General features: G+C 46.0%; 2 protein-coding genes and 1 pseudogene across 2 annotated transcripts; 2 read left to right on the top strand and 1 right to left on the bottom strand.

Moving 5' to 3' along the window:
* Window positions 1-309: 309 nt before the first annotated feature.
* LOC142834204 (transcription initiation factor TFIID subunit 7) lies at window positions 310-1411 on the bottom strand. The gene has a single exon (XM_075946440.1). It carries the CDS (start codon window positions 1333-1335, stop codon window positions 310-312), a length of 1026 nt encoding a protein of 341 aa, XP_075802555.1. The 5' UTR covers window positions 1336-1411.
* An 8445-nt stretch (window positions 1412-9856) lies between these two features.
* LOC142834203 (transcription initiation factor TFIID subunit 7-like) lies at window positions 9857-10972 on the top strand. Its single transcript, XM_075946439.1, has one exon. The coding sequence runs from the start codon at window positions 9947-9949 to the stop codon at window positions 10970-10972; it is 1026 nt and encodes a 341-aa protein (XP_075802554.1). The 5' UTR covers window positions 9857-9946.
* A 1272-nt stretch (window positions 10973-12244) lies between these two features.
* LOC142833304 (elongin-B pseudogene) lies at window positions 12245-12605 on the top strand (annotated as a pseudogene).
* The last annotated feature ends 701 nt before the right edge of the window (window positions 12606-13306 follow it).

Here is a 13306-nt window from a genome sequence, read left to right as displayed (position 1 = left end):
ACTTCACTGCCCATAGGCTAGCTACTTACTGATCTTAGCATTACAGAATAGAAATAAAAACTTCTGGAAAAGAGACAAATGTAATCATGTCCTATGTTGAACTATTAAAGTTCAACTGTTCACTAATCTTACACCTACACCTGCCCCTGTAACCATACTTCCAAATGAATGAAAACCTTGGTAACATTTCTAAAAACAGCCAACAAAATTCAACAAAACTCCCAACACTATAGAGAATAATTCTGAGATCGTTTTATGAAAATAAAAATTTTTGCAAGCTGACCAGTCAAAGAACAGAAATCAACATTCTCACTTCTCTAGGAGTAATTCTAGTTCTCTCTGCAAAGAACTAACCTGCTCCTTCTCCCTGTCTTCTTTTTGTTTGAGTTCATCCAGAACAGCCTGAAACCTCTTCTTGAGAGCCAAGTTTTCTACTTTCATGATGAGATCCTCCTGACGCTTTGCCCTGTCTTGGGTCTCCTGGAGCTTGCCTTTCATGTTATCAATCTGTTTCTGAATTCCCATAACCAACCGGTTGGTTCCTTCATTTTCTTGGTGCTGTTCATCTGACTCATTGAGCTTGTCTTGTAGCTGCCTCTCCAGATCTTCCTCGGTGTCAATGATGTTGACATCTTCCTCATCTTCACTGCTGCTGCTGAGGTCATTGAATATCTCTCGAAGTTCATCGAGTTCTAGTGAGTCATGGCCTTGCCTGTGGCCAGACATTCCTGGAGAGGAGATATCGAGGCCTTGATTTTCGGTCTCCTTTGTTTCATCTTCAGCAATTATCTCCCAACGAGTGCTGACAGCTTCAGCATCGGTGCTCAGCAACCGCTTCACTTCTTTTTCCACATCGGGAGACTCAATATACTTCTTCTTTGCTGTCTTCCGGAACCTTCTCTTTCTGACATTTTTTAGAGGTAGAGTGATTCCATGGTTCCAAAGAAACTTTTTCTCTTTGTCCTTATCTTTTTCCTTGCTTGCTTTGGGATCAGCGGCGGCAACCGGCTCCTCCACAGGAGGGTATAGGTCACCATCTACTGTGGATACAAGCATCTGACAGATATCTGCTGTCTTGTAAAAGGTTTTTTTGTCGATGGTTTTCAAGCTTTCCATAACACAAGGCAAATCTACCAATTTGGCGGCCAAGGGCACTCGATCCACCCTGACGATTCCATGCCGCCCGTCAGGGTGTAACTCAATGGTCAGTCTGTCCTTCAGGTCGACGTGTCCAGACTGCACCGCCCTCCTCACAGTTGAGGCATATTCTGGGGGCAATCGTAAGATAAACTGGCTCTCCAGTTCATGAGGCGCATCGTCTTTGCTCTTACTCATCTTTGATTCCTTGGGAGTTACTCCTCCAACAGATGCTTGCTGCACTAAAAGAGTTCAGCTCAGTCTGCGGGCGAGGTACAGCTTCCCGCGGCCAGAGCAAAGCGGCAGGGAGCGGCGCGTCCTCCTTTTGGTCTCTCTGCGATCTGGGCCTCTGCACACCGACCTGCGCGCCACCAAGGAAAGGGCTCAGGTCCTGTGGCGTGAAATCTCACTGGCCTCCGCTGGAAGCAGCTGACTCCAGAGCTAACCGCCTCCTTTTGCCACCGACCTACACAGAAAACAAGCGAGAAAGAGCAAAAATGATTTATTTTAAAATGACAATATATACTATTTGAAATGTGTGAGACTAAAATGTTTTCTGTCTCTCGATTATTTGTCTTGGTCTCATGTATGGAATATCACCTTTATAAAAGTGTGCATTTATTTTTAATTCATGAGTCATTTGCCTACATGTATGTATGGGCACCACATGAGGGCCTGGTGCCATCAGATGCCAGAAGGGAGACTCGTATCCCATGGAAGCAGATGGTTGTGAACTGTCATGCAGGTGCTGGGAACTGAACCCAGGTCTTCTACAAGAGCAATCAGTGCTCTTAACGACTGAACTATCCCTCCAGCCCAGGAATATTACCTTTCGATAATTATAGTACCCCTCAAAATTTAAGTTTTTAGAGGAACAGACCACAAAAATAACTTACGTTTACCAAAAAACATGATAGAAAAACAAGCATTTTGGCCAGGCAGTGGTGGCACATGCCTTTAATCCCAGCACTCAGGAGGCAGACGCTAGCCTAGACTACAAGAGCTAGTTCCAGGACAGCTAGGACTGTTACACAGAGAAACCCTGTCCCGAAATACAAACAAAAATAACCATGCATTTTGGGGCCTGGTTATGGCCCAGTTAGTAGTGTTTACATAGTACTTACAAAGTCCTAGGTTCAACCTTTGACACTATCAGATGTGGTGGCACACAACCTGTAATCCCAGCACTCGGGAGGCAGAGGCAGGCGGATCTCTGCGAGTTCGAGGCCAGCCTGGTCTACAGAGCTAGTTCCAGGACAGGAACCAAAGGCTACAGAGAAACCCTGTCTCGAAAAATAAAAAAATAAAAAAAATAAAAAAAAAAAGGTTTTAGGTTGTGTCTGTTTGCTTTGAAGATGGCTCAATTTCACAGAAACTGAGAAGCCTGCTACAACCATACAGGCTGAGTTGCTAAGGATGAGGTGGTGTAGAGAATCTGGAGTAAGTCTCAATAAGCTGTAGCACAATTAACAAAAACACAGACACAGATATTGGGGTTCAACCTGAAGACCAGGAAAATAAAGCAGCCAGACACTGCCTCTTACCTCTACCACAGTCCTAATAGGGCGATCCTGCCTCCAGGAACCCTCAGAATGAGACTGGCTGAGAGCTGTCTCCTCCTGTCTTATATCCCTCTCTAGGGCTGGGATTAAAGGCGTGCATCACTACCACCCAGTTTCTACGACAAACTACTGTGGCTACTTGGATTAAAGGTGTGTGATGCTACTGTCTGGTCGGTGAGGTTCTTGATATACTAAAATAAAAATGAAATACTATTACAATAAGCAGTCTGACAGTGTGACTGCCTAGATCTAGTGCCCACCAGGGTACCACATGCTCCTCTGCGATCTCATCAATACTGCCTGCCACAGAACAGCATCTGAACCCATTCTACTCTCCGCAACAGGGGAAATCATTGCTTTCCAAGTTCACCTGAACTTGGAGTCAAACTTGTATCTATAAATGTCAGAAATCAGAGGCAGAGGTCACAGGAAGCAGTTAGGTGAGAAGGAAATGTCCAGAAGAATCGATCTCATGTGGGTGAAGACACGTAGAAAACACACCAGGGAGAGCCAAGCCACTTTATTTTAAATTAGCTGAGGAGCAGGAATGGCTGGACAGGGAGATGCCTCGGGAAAGAGGGCACATAGCAGAGGGGATGAGAAGACTGCCTCGGATGGATGTTTCATCTAGCTCATCCTTCTTACAAGTCCTTATAGGTCACTCTGCTAGACCTTGGCGCCCTGACCTGAAGGAACAGATCCTCTCGCCCAGGGCTGGGGGTAGAGGACTGAGAGCTGCTGGGTTCCAGGCTAGAAAGGGTGTTCCGAAGTTCTAAGAGGAAGTAAAATGAAAAACCAACCATTAGGGAGACTGTGATGTGCATAAAACCAGGCCCTGGACATCCTGGAAAGGACACGCAGGCCTGGTTTGTATGTGCCCATGCACAGGTGCTTCTCACTGAGGACCTGTTTCTGTCCCCAACTGCAATGAGTGATGTAATGGGGAATGTAGTGGAACCTGTCCTGGAACTAGCTCTTGTAGACCAGGCTCTCCTTGAACTCACAGATATCTACCTGCCTCTGCCTCCCTCTTGACTGCCGGAATTAAAGGAGTGTATTACCACTGCACAGGCCTTTCCCTCATTTTTAAGATATTATTCCTGTGTATATATGAATGTACCCATGGGGCTCGTAGGACAGTTTCATGGGTTTGGCTCTCTCTCCTTTACATGGGTCCCAGAGGTCAAACTCAGGTTGGTAGCTGGTGTGGCCCACAGTGCCTTTACCGCCACCTCACTGTCCTGTCGTCGTCTTCACCACCTACTCATGGAAACTCCTAAAGAACCACCGAGGGCTCCCTTGAGTCTGACCTTGAGTTACTCTGCCCCCAGATTTTGTAGAGACAGCCAGGGAACACAAAGTTTTAAGAACAAAGCAGGCAACTTGGGCAGTGGTTGTGGACGCCCAGCCCTCGGAAGGCAAAGGCTGGAGTGTTTTGTGAGTTTGAAGTGAACCTGGTCTACATAGTTTTAGAACAGGCAGATTTATTAAGAAAAATCCTCTCCCAAAAACAAACAAATTAAATAGATCAGGCCAGGCTTGGTTGCAGGTGCCTTTAATTCCCCTGTTCAGTGAGCAGAGGCCTACACTGTTTCAATGAGTTCAAGGCCACCCAACACAGGGAGTTCTAAGCCTGCTAGAAGTGTAGCGAGACCTTGTCTCAAAAACAAAAAGAAATAGAGCAGGAAGAGGTGAGGTGACGCAGTGAGGGAAGGTGTTGGCAGCCAAGCCTGACAGCCTCAGTACATCCCCTGGGACCCACATGGTGGAAGGAGAGACCTGACTCCAGCAATTGTCCTTTGGCCTCCATAAGGGCATACAGAACACAGTAATTTAATTTATTTTAAAATTACTATTTATTTATTTTTAATTTTTATATTTGGTTTTTCTTTTTTTAAATTTATTTTTATTTTATTTTATTTTTTTAATTAATTTATTTATTTATTAAAGATTTCTGTCTCTTCCCCGCCACCGCCTCCCATTTCCCTCCCCCTCCCCCAATTAAGTCTCCCCCCAGCCCGATATATTTGGTTTTTCGAGAGAGGGTTTCTCTTTAGGTTTGGAACCTGTCCTGGAACTAGCTCTTGCGGACCGGGCTGACCTTGAACGCACAGAGATCCACCTGCCTCTGCCTCCTGAGTGCTGGGATCAAAGGTGTGGGCCACCGCCGCCTAGCCCCGCCTCTACGTTCTTAAAACTGTGTTTCCCGGTCGTCTCCAGAAAATCCAAAGGCCAAGTAATCCAAGGTCACAGGTCAAGGGAGCCCTCCCTTATAACTTAGAATGTTTTGAGTAGGTGGTCAAGAAGAGGACAGGACAGTGAGGTGGGGGTAAAGGCACTGTGTGCCACACCAGCTACCAACCTGAGTTTGATATCTCGGACCCATGTAAAGGAGAGAGAGCAAAATCCATGAAACCGGCCTCTGAGTGCCATAGGTGCATTCATTTATACACAGTAATAATTTCTGTCAACTTGACAGTAAACTATTGTCACCCGGGATAGGAAACCCCAACTGTGGAATTGCCTTAATCAGATGGGACTTGTTGGGCGGTGGTGGCACACACCTTTAATCACAGCTCTCCCGAGGCAGAGGCAGGTGGATCTCTGTGAGTTCCAGTCCAGTCTGGTCTACAAGAGCTAGTACCAGGACAGGCTCCAAAGCTATGGAGAATCCCTGTCTCAACAAAACAAAAAACAAAAAAAGGTTGGCCTCTGGGGATTTTGTGGGATTGTTTTTTTTTTAATGTGGGGAGGCTCATTGATTTAGAGGGGCCCAGTCCACTGCACACAGTAACACCATTCCTAGGCAGCAGCTGGTCCTGGGCTGTTTTAAATTCACTTACCCCAAGTTGCTTTCAATCACAAGATAACACAGAAAGAAGAAGCAAAGCAGACACCAGGCAAGCACTCTACCAAGAGCTACACCTCCAGCCCTGAGGCAGCTCTTAAACCTAATATTTATGAATAGTGGGAGCTATGGAGATGGCTCAGCCACAAAGTGCTCTTGTGAGGAAATCAATTAGGTTCTATTAAAGAAGAAGTCAGGCTGGACAGACCATGCTTATAAAACCAGCCCTGGAGAAGCAGATTCTGAGAGCTGCAGCCACATCCACATGTCAAGTTCCAGATCAATAAGGGATTCTGCCTCAAAGAGTAAGGAACTGCAGCGATGGTGGAGATAGAAAGAAAGTGAAAGTCTGTAAATGCATTTCTAAGCCCCCTCAACCCTAGGACATTTTTCTAAAACCTTACACTCACTCTCTCTTGGAAACGGGACAGTCACCCCCCAACACACACATGCTGGACTGCTCATCACCCTGTGTCCTTGTGAATAATCTTCAAACATAATTCCATTCCGGGAATTGAGGCAAAGGCAACCCACAGATGTCGCCTCAGTTCCTGACATATTGATTTAGTCACTGGAACAAGGTCAGGAAGACCACAGAGATGCTCTCTCTCTCTCTTTTTATTTTTTAGGTTTTTTGAGACAGGGTTTCTCTGTAGCTTTGGAGCCTGTCCTGGAACTAGCTCTTGTAGACCAGGCTGGCCTCGAACTCCCAGAGATCCGCCTGCCTCTGCCTCCCGACTGCTGGGATTAAAGGCGTGTGCCACCGTGGCCCGCCTAGAGACGCTCTCTTATCTCACCCGATCTCAGGGCTATTCTCCCCCTGGAATAGACCAATCACTGCTAGTAACCCTTTGAGTAAGCCAATCCAATAAGTTGGAAAACAACCTGCAGGTTCCCCATTTTTGTCTGTGGCTTTTTGCTTTAAAAGATGGGCTGTAACAGCAATCAGATGTCCTTCATATCTCGAACCTTAAGGGACCCTGCTGTGACACAATAAAATTCTCTTACTTTTGCATCAATTGAGGCTTTGTGAATTGTGTCTGGAGCAACTCCTCCCTGATGTTTGGACTTCCAGTCCAACAAAAGTCCCTCATCAGAGCATCAGACTGAGCTCCCAAGGTCCAACTGAAGAGCAGAAGGAGGGAGAAGATGAGCAAGGAAATCTGGACCGCGAGGGTTTGGTCCACTCACTGAGACAGTGTGCCTGTTCTAATGGGAGCTCACCAAATCCAGCTGGACAGGGACTGAATGAGCATGCGACCAAACCAGACTCTCTGAATGTGGCTGAAATGGGGGGAGGGTTTGAGAAACTTCATCTGGTGATGGATGGAGATAGAGACAGAGACCCACAATGGAGCACTGGACTGAGCTCCCAAGGGCCAGATGAAGAGCAGAAGAAGGGAGAACATGAACAAGGAAGTCAGACCATAATGGTTATTACTATGTTAAGTAATATAAGGAATATTGTGTATATTTCCTTTGCTACCCCTTTTAAGACATGTTCTCCTGTACTACTGGACTAGCATCAAACACGCTCTGGAACTGGCCTTGAAATTCTGACCCTCCTGCCTCTCCCTCCTAAGAGTTTAGATAACTAGTTTGCATGCAAAACACACCTGGCTCTTTTTTACTTTATTAATTTTGAAGACAGATCTCACGTGGCCTAAGGAATAAGGAAGGGCTCCTTTGAGCCCTGATCTTGGATTACTTGGCCTTTGGATTTTCCATCGATAGCCAGGAAACACAAAGCTTTAGGAACATAGTAAGCGGGGCCAGTCGGTGGTGGTGCATGCCTTTGAAACCAGCACTCAAGAGAGGGGCAGAGGCAGGAAGATCTCTGTGAGTTCAAGGAGAGCCTGGTCTACAAGAGATAGTTCCAGGACAGGTACCACTACATTCCCCATTACATCACTCATTGCAGTTGGGGGGCAGAAACAGGTCCTCAGTGAGAAGCACCTGTGCATGGGCACATACAAACCAGGCCTGTGCGTCCTTTCCAGGATGTCCAGGGCCTGGTTTTATGCACATCACAGTCTCCCTAATGGTTGGTTTTTCATTTTACTTCCTCTTGGAACTTCAGAACACCCTTTCTAGCCTGGAACCCAGCAGCTCTCAGTCCCATGACCACAGCCTTAGGCAAGATGATCTGTTCCTTAAGGTCAGGGCCCTAAGGTCTAGCGGAGTGACCTATAAGGACTTGTAAGAAGGATGAGTTCGATGAAGCGTCCACCCGAGGCAGTCTTCTCATCCCCTCTGCTATGTGCCCTCTTTCCCGAGGCATCTCCCTGTCCAGCCATTCCTGCTCCTCAGCTAATTTAAAATAAAGTGGCTTGGCTCTCCCTGGTGTGTTTTCTACTTGTCTTCACCCACATGAGATCGAATCTGCTGGACATTTCCTTCTCACCTCACTGCTTCCTGTGACCTCTGCCTCTGATTTCTGACATTTATAGATACAAGTTTGACTCCATGTTCAGGTGAACTTGGAAAGCAATGATTTCCCCTGTTACGGTGAGTGAATGGGTTCAGATGCTGTTCTGTGGCAGGCAGTATTGATGAGATCGCAGAGGAGACTGTGGTACCCTGGTGGGCACTAGATCTAGGTAGTCACACTGTCAGACTGCTTATTGTAGTGGTATTTCATTTGTATTTTAGTAAATCAAGCTTGCCTGAAGATTAGAGAGTAAAACAAACACCCTGGTCAGCCTCACCCACCAGATAGTGGCATCACACACCTTTAATCCAAGTAGCCAGACTAGTTGTCACAGAAACTGGGCGGGAGCGGTACACGCCCTTAATCCCCGCCCTAGAGAGGAATATAAGACAGGAGGAGACAGCTCTCAGCCACTCTCATTCTGAGGATTCCTGGAGGCAGGATCGCCACCGTACTCGGACTGAAGGAGAGGTATGTGGTAGTTTCTGGCTGCTTTGCTTTTCTCGTATTCAGGTTGAACCCCAATATCTGTGTCTGTGTTTTTGTTAATTGTGCTACAGCTTATTGAGACTTACTCCAGATTCTCTACACCTCCTCATCTTTAGGAGCTCAGCCTGTAGGATTGCAGCAGGCTTCTCAGTTTCTCTGAAATTGAGTCATCTTCAAAAACAGAGACAACCCAAAACCTTCCTTTTTATCTTTGTTTTATTTTCATTTTTTGTTTTTTTTTTTTGAGACAGTTTTTCTCTGTGTGGCAGCCCTAGCTATCCCAGAACTCCCTTTGTAGACCAGGCTGGCATCAAATTCACAGAGATCTTCCTGCCTCTGCCTCTGGAGTACTGGAATTAAAGGCGTGCACCACCACTACCCGGCCCTCCTTTTAATCTTATATAAGGTCTCATTTAACTCAGGATGCCCTCAAATTCACTATGTAATCGAGCATTCCTTGAATTTGTGATCCTCCTGCCTCCACGTCCCGGGTTCTGGGATTACAGGTTGTGTGACACCACCTCTGATGGTATCAAGGGTTGAACCTAGGACTTTGTAAGTACTATGTAAACACTACTACCTGGGCCATAACCAGGCTCCAAAATGCATGGTTGTTTTTGTTTGTATTTCGGGACAGGGTTTCTCTGTGTAACAGTCCTAGCTGTCCTGGAACTAGCTCTTGTATACTAGGCTAGTGCCTGCCTCCTGAGTGCTGGGATTAAAGGCATGTGCCACCACTGCCTGGCCAAAATGCTTGTTTTTCTATCATATCTTTTGGTAAATGTAAGTTATTTTTGTGGTCTGTTCCTCTAAAAATTTAAATTTTGAGGGGTACTATAATTATCGAAAGGTAATATTCCTGGGCTGGAGGGATAGTTCAGTCATAAAGAGCACTGATTGCTCTTGTAGAAGACCTGGGTTCAGTTCCCAGCACCTGCATGACATTCACAACCATCTGCTTCCATGGGATACGAGTCTCCCTTCTGGCATCTATGGCACCAGGCCCTCATGTGGTGCCCATACATACATGTAGGCAAATGACTCATGAATTAAAAATAAATGCACACTTTTATAAAGGTGATATTCCATACATGAGACCAAGACAAATAATCGAGAGACAGAAAACATTTTAGTCTCACACATTTCAAATCGTATATATTGTCATTTTAAAATTAATCATTTTAGCTCTTTCTCGCTTGTTTTCTGCGTAGGTGGGTGGCAGACAGAGGCGGTGAGCTCCGGAGTCAGCTGCTTCGAGAGGAGGCCAGCGAGATTTCCAGCCAAAGGACCTGAGCCCTTTCATTGGTGGCGCGCAGGTCGGTGTGCAGAGGCCCAGATCGCAGAGAGACCAAAAAAAAAACGTGCCGCTCCCCGCCGCTTTGCTCTGGCCGCGGGAAGCTGTACCTCGCCCGCAGACTGAGCTGAACTCTTTTAGTGCAGCAAGCATCTGTTGGAGGAGTAACTCCCAAGGAATCAAAGATGAGTAAGAGCAAAGACGATGCGCCTCATGAACTGGAGAGCCAGTTTATCTTACGATTGCCCCCAGAATATGCCTCAACTGTGAGGAGGGCGGTGCAGTCTGGACACGTCGACCTGAAGGACAGACTGACCATTGAGTTACACCCTGACAGGCGGCATGGAATGGTCAGGGTGGATCGAGTGCCCTTGGCCGCCAAATTGGTAGATTTGCCTTGTGTTATGGAAAGCTTGAAAACCATCGATAAAAAAACCTTTTACAAGACAGCAGATATCTGTCAGATGCTTGTATCCACAGTAGATGGTGACCTATACCCTCCTGTGGAGGAGCCGGTTGCCGCCGCTGATCCCAAAGCAAGCAAGGAAAAAGATAAGGACAAAGAGAAAAAGTTTCTTTGGAACCATGGAATCACTCTACCTCTAAAAAATGTCAGAAAGAGAAGGTTCCGGAAGACAGCAAAGAAGAAGTATATTGAGTCTCCCGATGTGGAAAAAGAAGTGAAGCGGTTGCTGAGCACCGATGCTGAAGCTGTCAGCACTCGTTGGGAGATAATTGCTGAAGATGAAACAAAGGAGACCGAAAATCAAGGCCTCGATATCTCCTCTCCAGGAATGTCTGGCCACAGGCAGGGCCATGACTCACTAGAACTCGATGAGCTTCGAGAGATATTCAATGACCTCAGCAGCAGCAGTGAAGATGAGGAAGATGTCAACATCATTGACACCGAGGAAGATCTGGAGAGGCAGCTACAAGACAAGCTCAATGAGTCAGATGAACAGCACCAAGAAAATGAAGGAACCAACCGGTTGGTTATGGAAATTCAGAAACAGATTGATAACATGAAAGGCAAGCTCCAGGAGACCCAAGACAGGGCAAAGCGCCAGGAGGATCTCATCATGAAAGTAGAAAACTTGGCTCTCAAGAAGAGGTTTCAGGCTGTTCTGGATGAACTCAAACAAAAAGAAGACAGGGAGAAGGAGCAGCTTAGTTCTTTGCAGAGAGAACTAGAATTACTCCTAGAGAAGTGAGAATGTTGATTTCCGTTCTTTGACTGGTCAGCTGGAGAAAATTTTTATTTTCATAAAACGATCTCAGAATTATTCTCTATAGTGTTGGGAGTTTTGTTGAATTTTGTTGGCTGTTTTTAGAAATGTTACCAAGGTTTTCATTCATTAGGAAGTATGGTTACATGGGCAGGTGTAGGTGTAAGATTAGTGAACAGTTGAACTTTAATAGTTCAACATAGGACATGATTACATTTGTCTCTTTTCCAAAAGTTTTTATTTCTATTCTGTAATGCTAAGATCAGTAAGAAGCTAGCCTATGGGCAGTGAAGTTATTTTTATTTTTTTAATGTATGTATGCAGTAGTTATTTTATTAGCTACCCAGCAAGTTTCCATGTATAGAAATGTAAGTTTTTGCACAAGTTGTTTCTTGCACAATAAAATCTACCAGTTTTTGCATTATAAAAAAAAATAAAAAACAAAAAAATTCTTTTCAGTTTTAAAATCTCAAGGGTGGCAGCTGGTCATGGTGGCACATGTCTAGATACAGAGGCGGGCAGATTTCTGTGAGATCAAGATCAACCTGGTTTATTGTAATTGTAAAACTAAAATGCTGCACAGTTCCCTGAGGGTAGGCAGAGTGTCCCAGGCAGGGAGCCACACAACAGGTGAGAGACTTTGGCAGATAACCAGGTCCCAGAGGAGCTATGGTGGGTGAGAGACAGAGATGGATGGGCACAGCATGCAAGACTGAGGTTGGATATTTGTTTAGTGGATTATGGAAGGGAAGGGGACAGGGAGAGGAAGGGAGAAGGGGAACGAGGAGAAAGAGGCAGAGAGAGAGAAACAGAGAGAGGATGTAGGGGGGAGAGGAGAGGAGGAGGAGGAGAAACTACCTCTTAGGGAGGGAGGAAAGGGAGAGCTTGCGGGCAGGAAGCAGAGTGAAGATCCTCCTGCCTCTGTAGACTTGGGAGGGCGGGGCTTGTCTCTTGAAGGGACAGGACAGACATTACACTTACAAAGGGAGTTCCAGGTCAACCAGAACAGCTAAGCAGAGAAACCCTGTCTTGAAAAAAACCAACAACAAAAGCTCAGTGTGTGGAAGGATTGAACTCCAAGTTTTCTTCTCACCTCCACATGCTCACTATGGCTCAAGTACCTGATTCCTCTAACTAATGAATGCATGTTTTAATACAAAACAACCTTTCTTACATCCAACCCACGGTGAGTTTTATTTAAGTTGATATATTAAAAAAAGGATCTCGGGACTGAGTGTGGCTGTGCTGGTGTGTGGAGCCAGAAGCAGCCTCTGGGATGGACGTGTTTCTCATGATCTGGCGCCACAAGACCACCATCTTCACGGATGCCAAGGAGTCGAGTACCGTATTCGATCTGAAGCGCATCGTTGAGAGCATCCTTAAGCGGCCACCAGATGAGCAGCGGCTGTACAAGGACGACCAGCTCCTTGATGATGGGAAAACTCTGGGCGAGTGTGGCTTCACTAGGCTGACAGCAGAGCCACAGGCCCCAGCCACAGTGGACCTGGTCTTACGAGAGGATGATGCCTTCGAAGCCCTGCACATTGAGCCCTTCTCCATCCCTCCAGAGCATCCATATGCGATGAAGTCACAGGATTCTGGAGACAGTGACGAATAACAAGCTGTGTAGTGAAGGCCCCAGAGACTCATTCCCTTAATAAAGATGGGGCTGTCAAAAAGAAAAAACAAAAAACAGTCTAATTATGTGTACTTGGATGTTCTTGGAACTAATATTGTAGATCAGGCTGGTCTCAAACACAAGTCGATCTCTTCCTGCCTCTGTCTCTTGAGTGCTGGCTGGATTAAAGATACATGCGACTGTGCCTGGCAGCTTTAATTATTTCATTTATTATTTGTGTGCATCTATGTGTGTGGTAGCGTATGTCTCAAGGCTGCTCTAAAGTAGAGGTCAGAGAACAGCTTGCAGGAGTTGGTTCTCTCCCACCATCAGGTTAAAAAAAAAGAGGTGGGATTTGCCCCAGGGGTGGTGGCCTACGCCTTTAATCCCAGCACTCTGGGATTAAAGCATTAGAATTTCTGAGTTCAAGGTAAGACTGGTCTGGTCTACAAAGATAGTTCCAGAATGGATGGGACTGATAAACAGAGAAACCCTGTTTGGAAAAAAAATGGGATTCAGGTTGTCAGCAGGTGCCATTACTCCCTCTGCTGAGTCTATCACAGACCTTTGTGTTAGCTAGGGTTGTGTGCTTATTCATGCCTTCACTGCCTTTCATAGATAGTAAACATTTGTCAGAAAGCCAGGTGTGGTGGATTCATGCCTTTATCCCAGCACTTGGGAGGCAGAGACAGGTTTCTGAG

Source organism: Microtus pennsylvanicus, chromosome 13, assembly GCF_037038515.1.
Source record: "Microtus pennsylvanicus isolate mMicPen1 chromosome 13, mMicPen1.hap1, whole genome shotgun sequence".
NCBI lineage: Eukaryota > Metazoa > Chordata > Mammalia > Rodentia > Cricetidae > Microtus > Microtus pennsylvanicus.
This window is presented reverse-complemented; position numbering and strand designations above follow the sequence as displayed.

Excerpts from the sequence above, each read along its gene's own strand:
- LOC142834204 (XM_075946440.1), bottom strand. The coding sequence starts at position 1,335 with ATGAGTAAGAGCAAAGACGATGCGCCTCATGAACTGGAGAGCCAGTTT.
- LOC142834203 (XM_075946439.1), top strand. The coding sequence starts at position 9,947 with ATGAGTAAGAGCAAAGACGATGCGCCTCATGAACTGGAGAGCCAGTTT.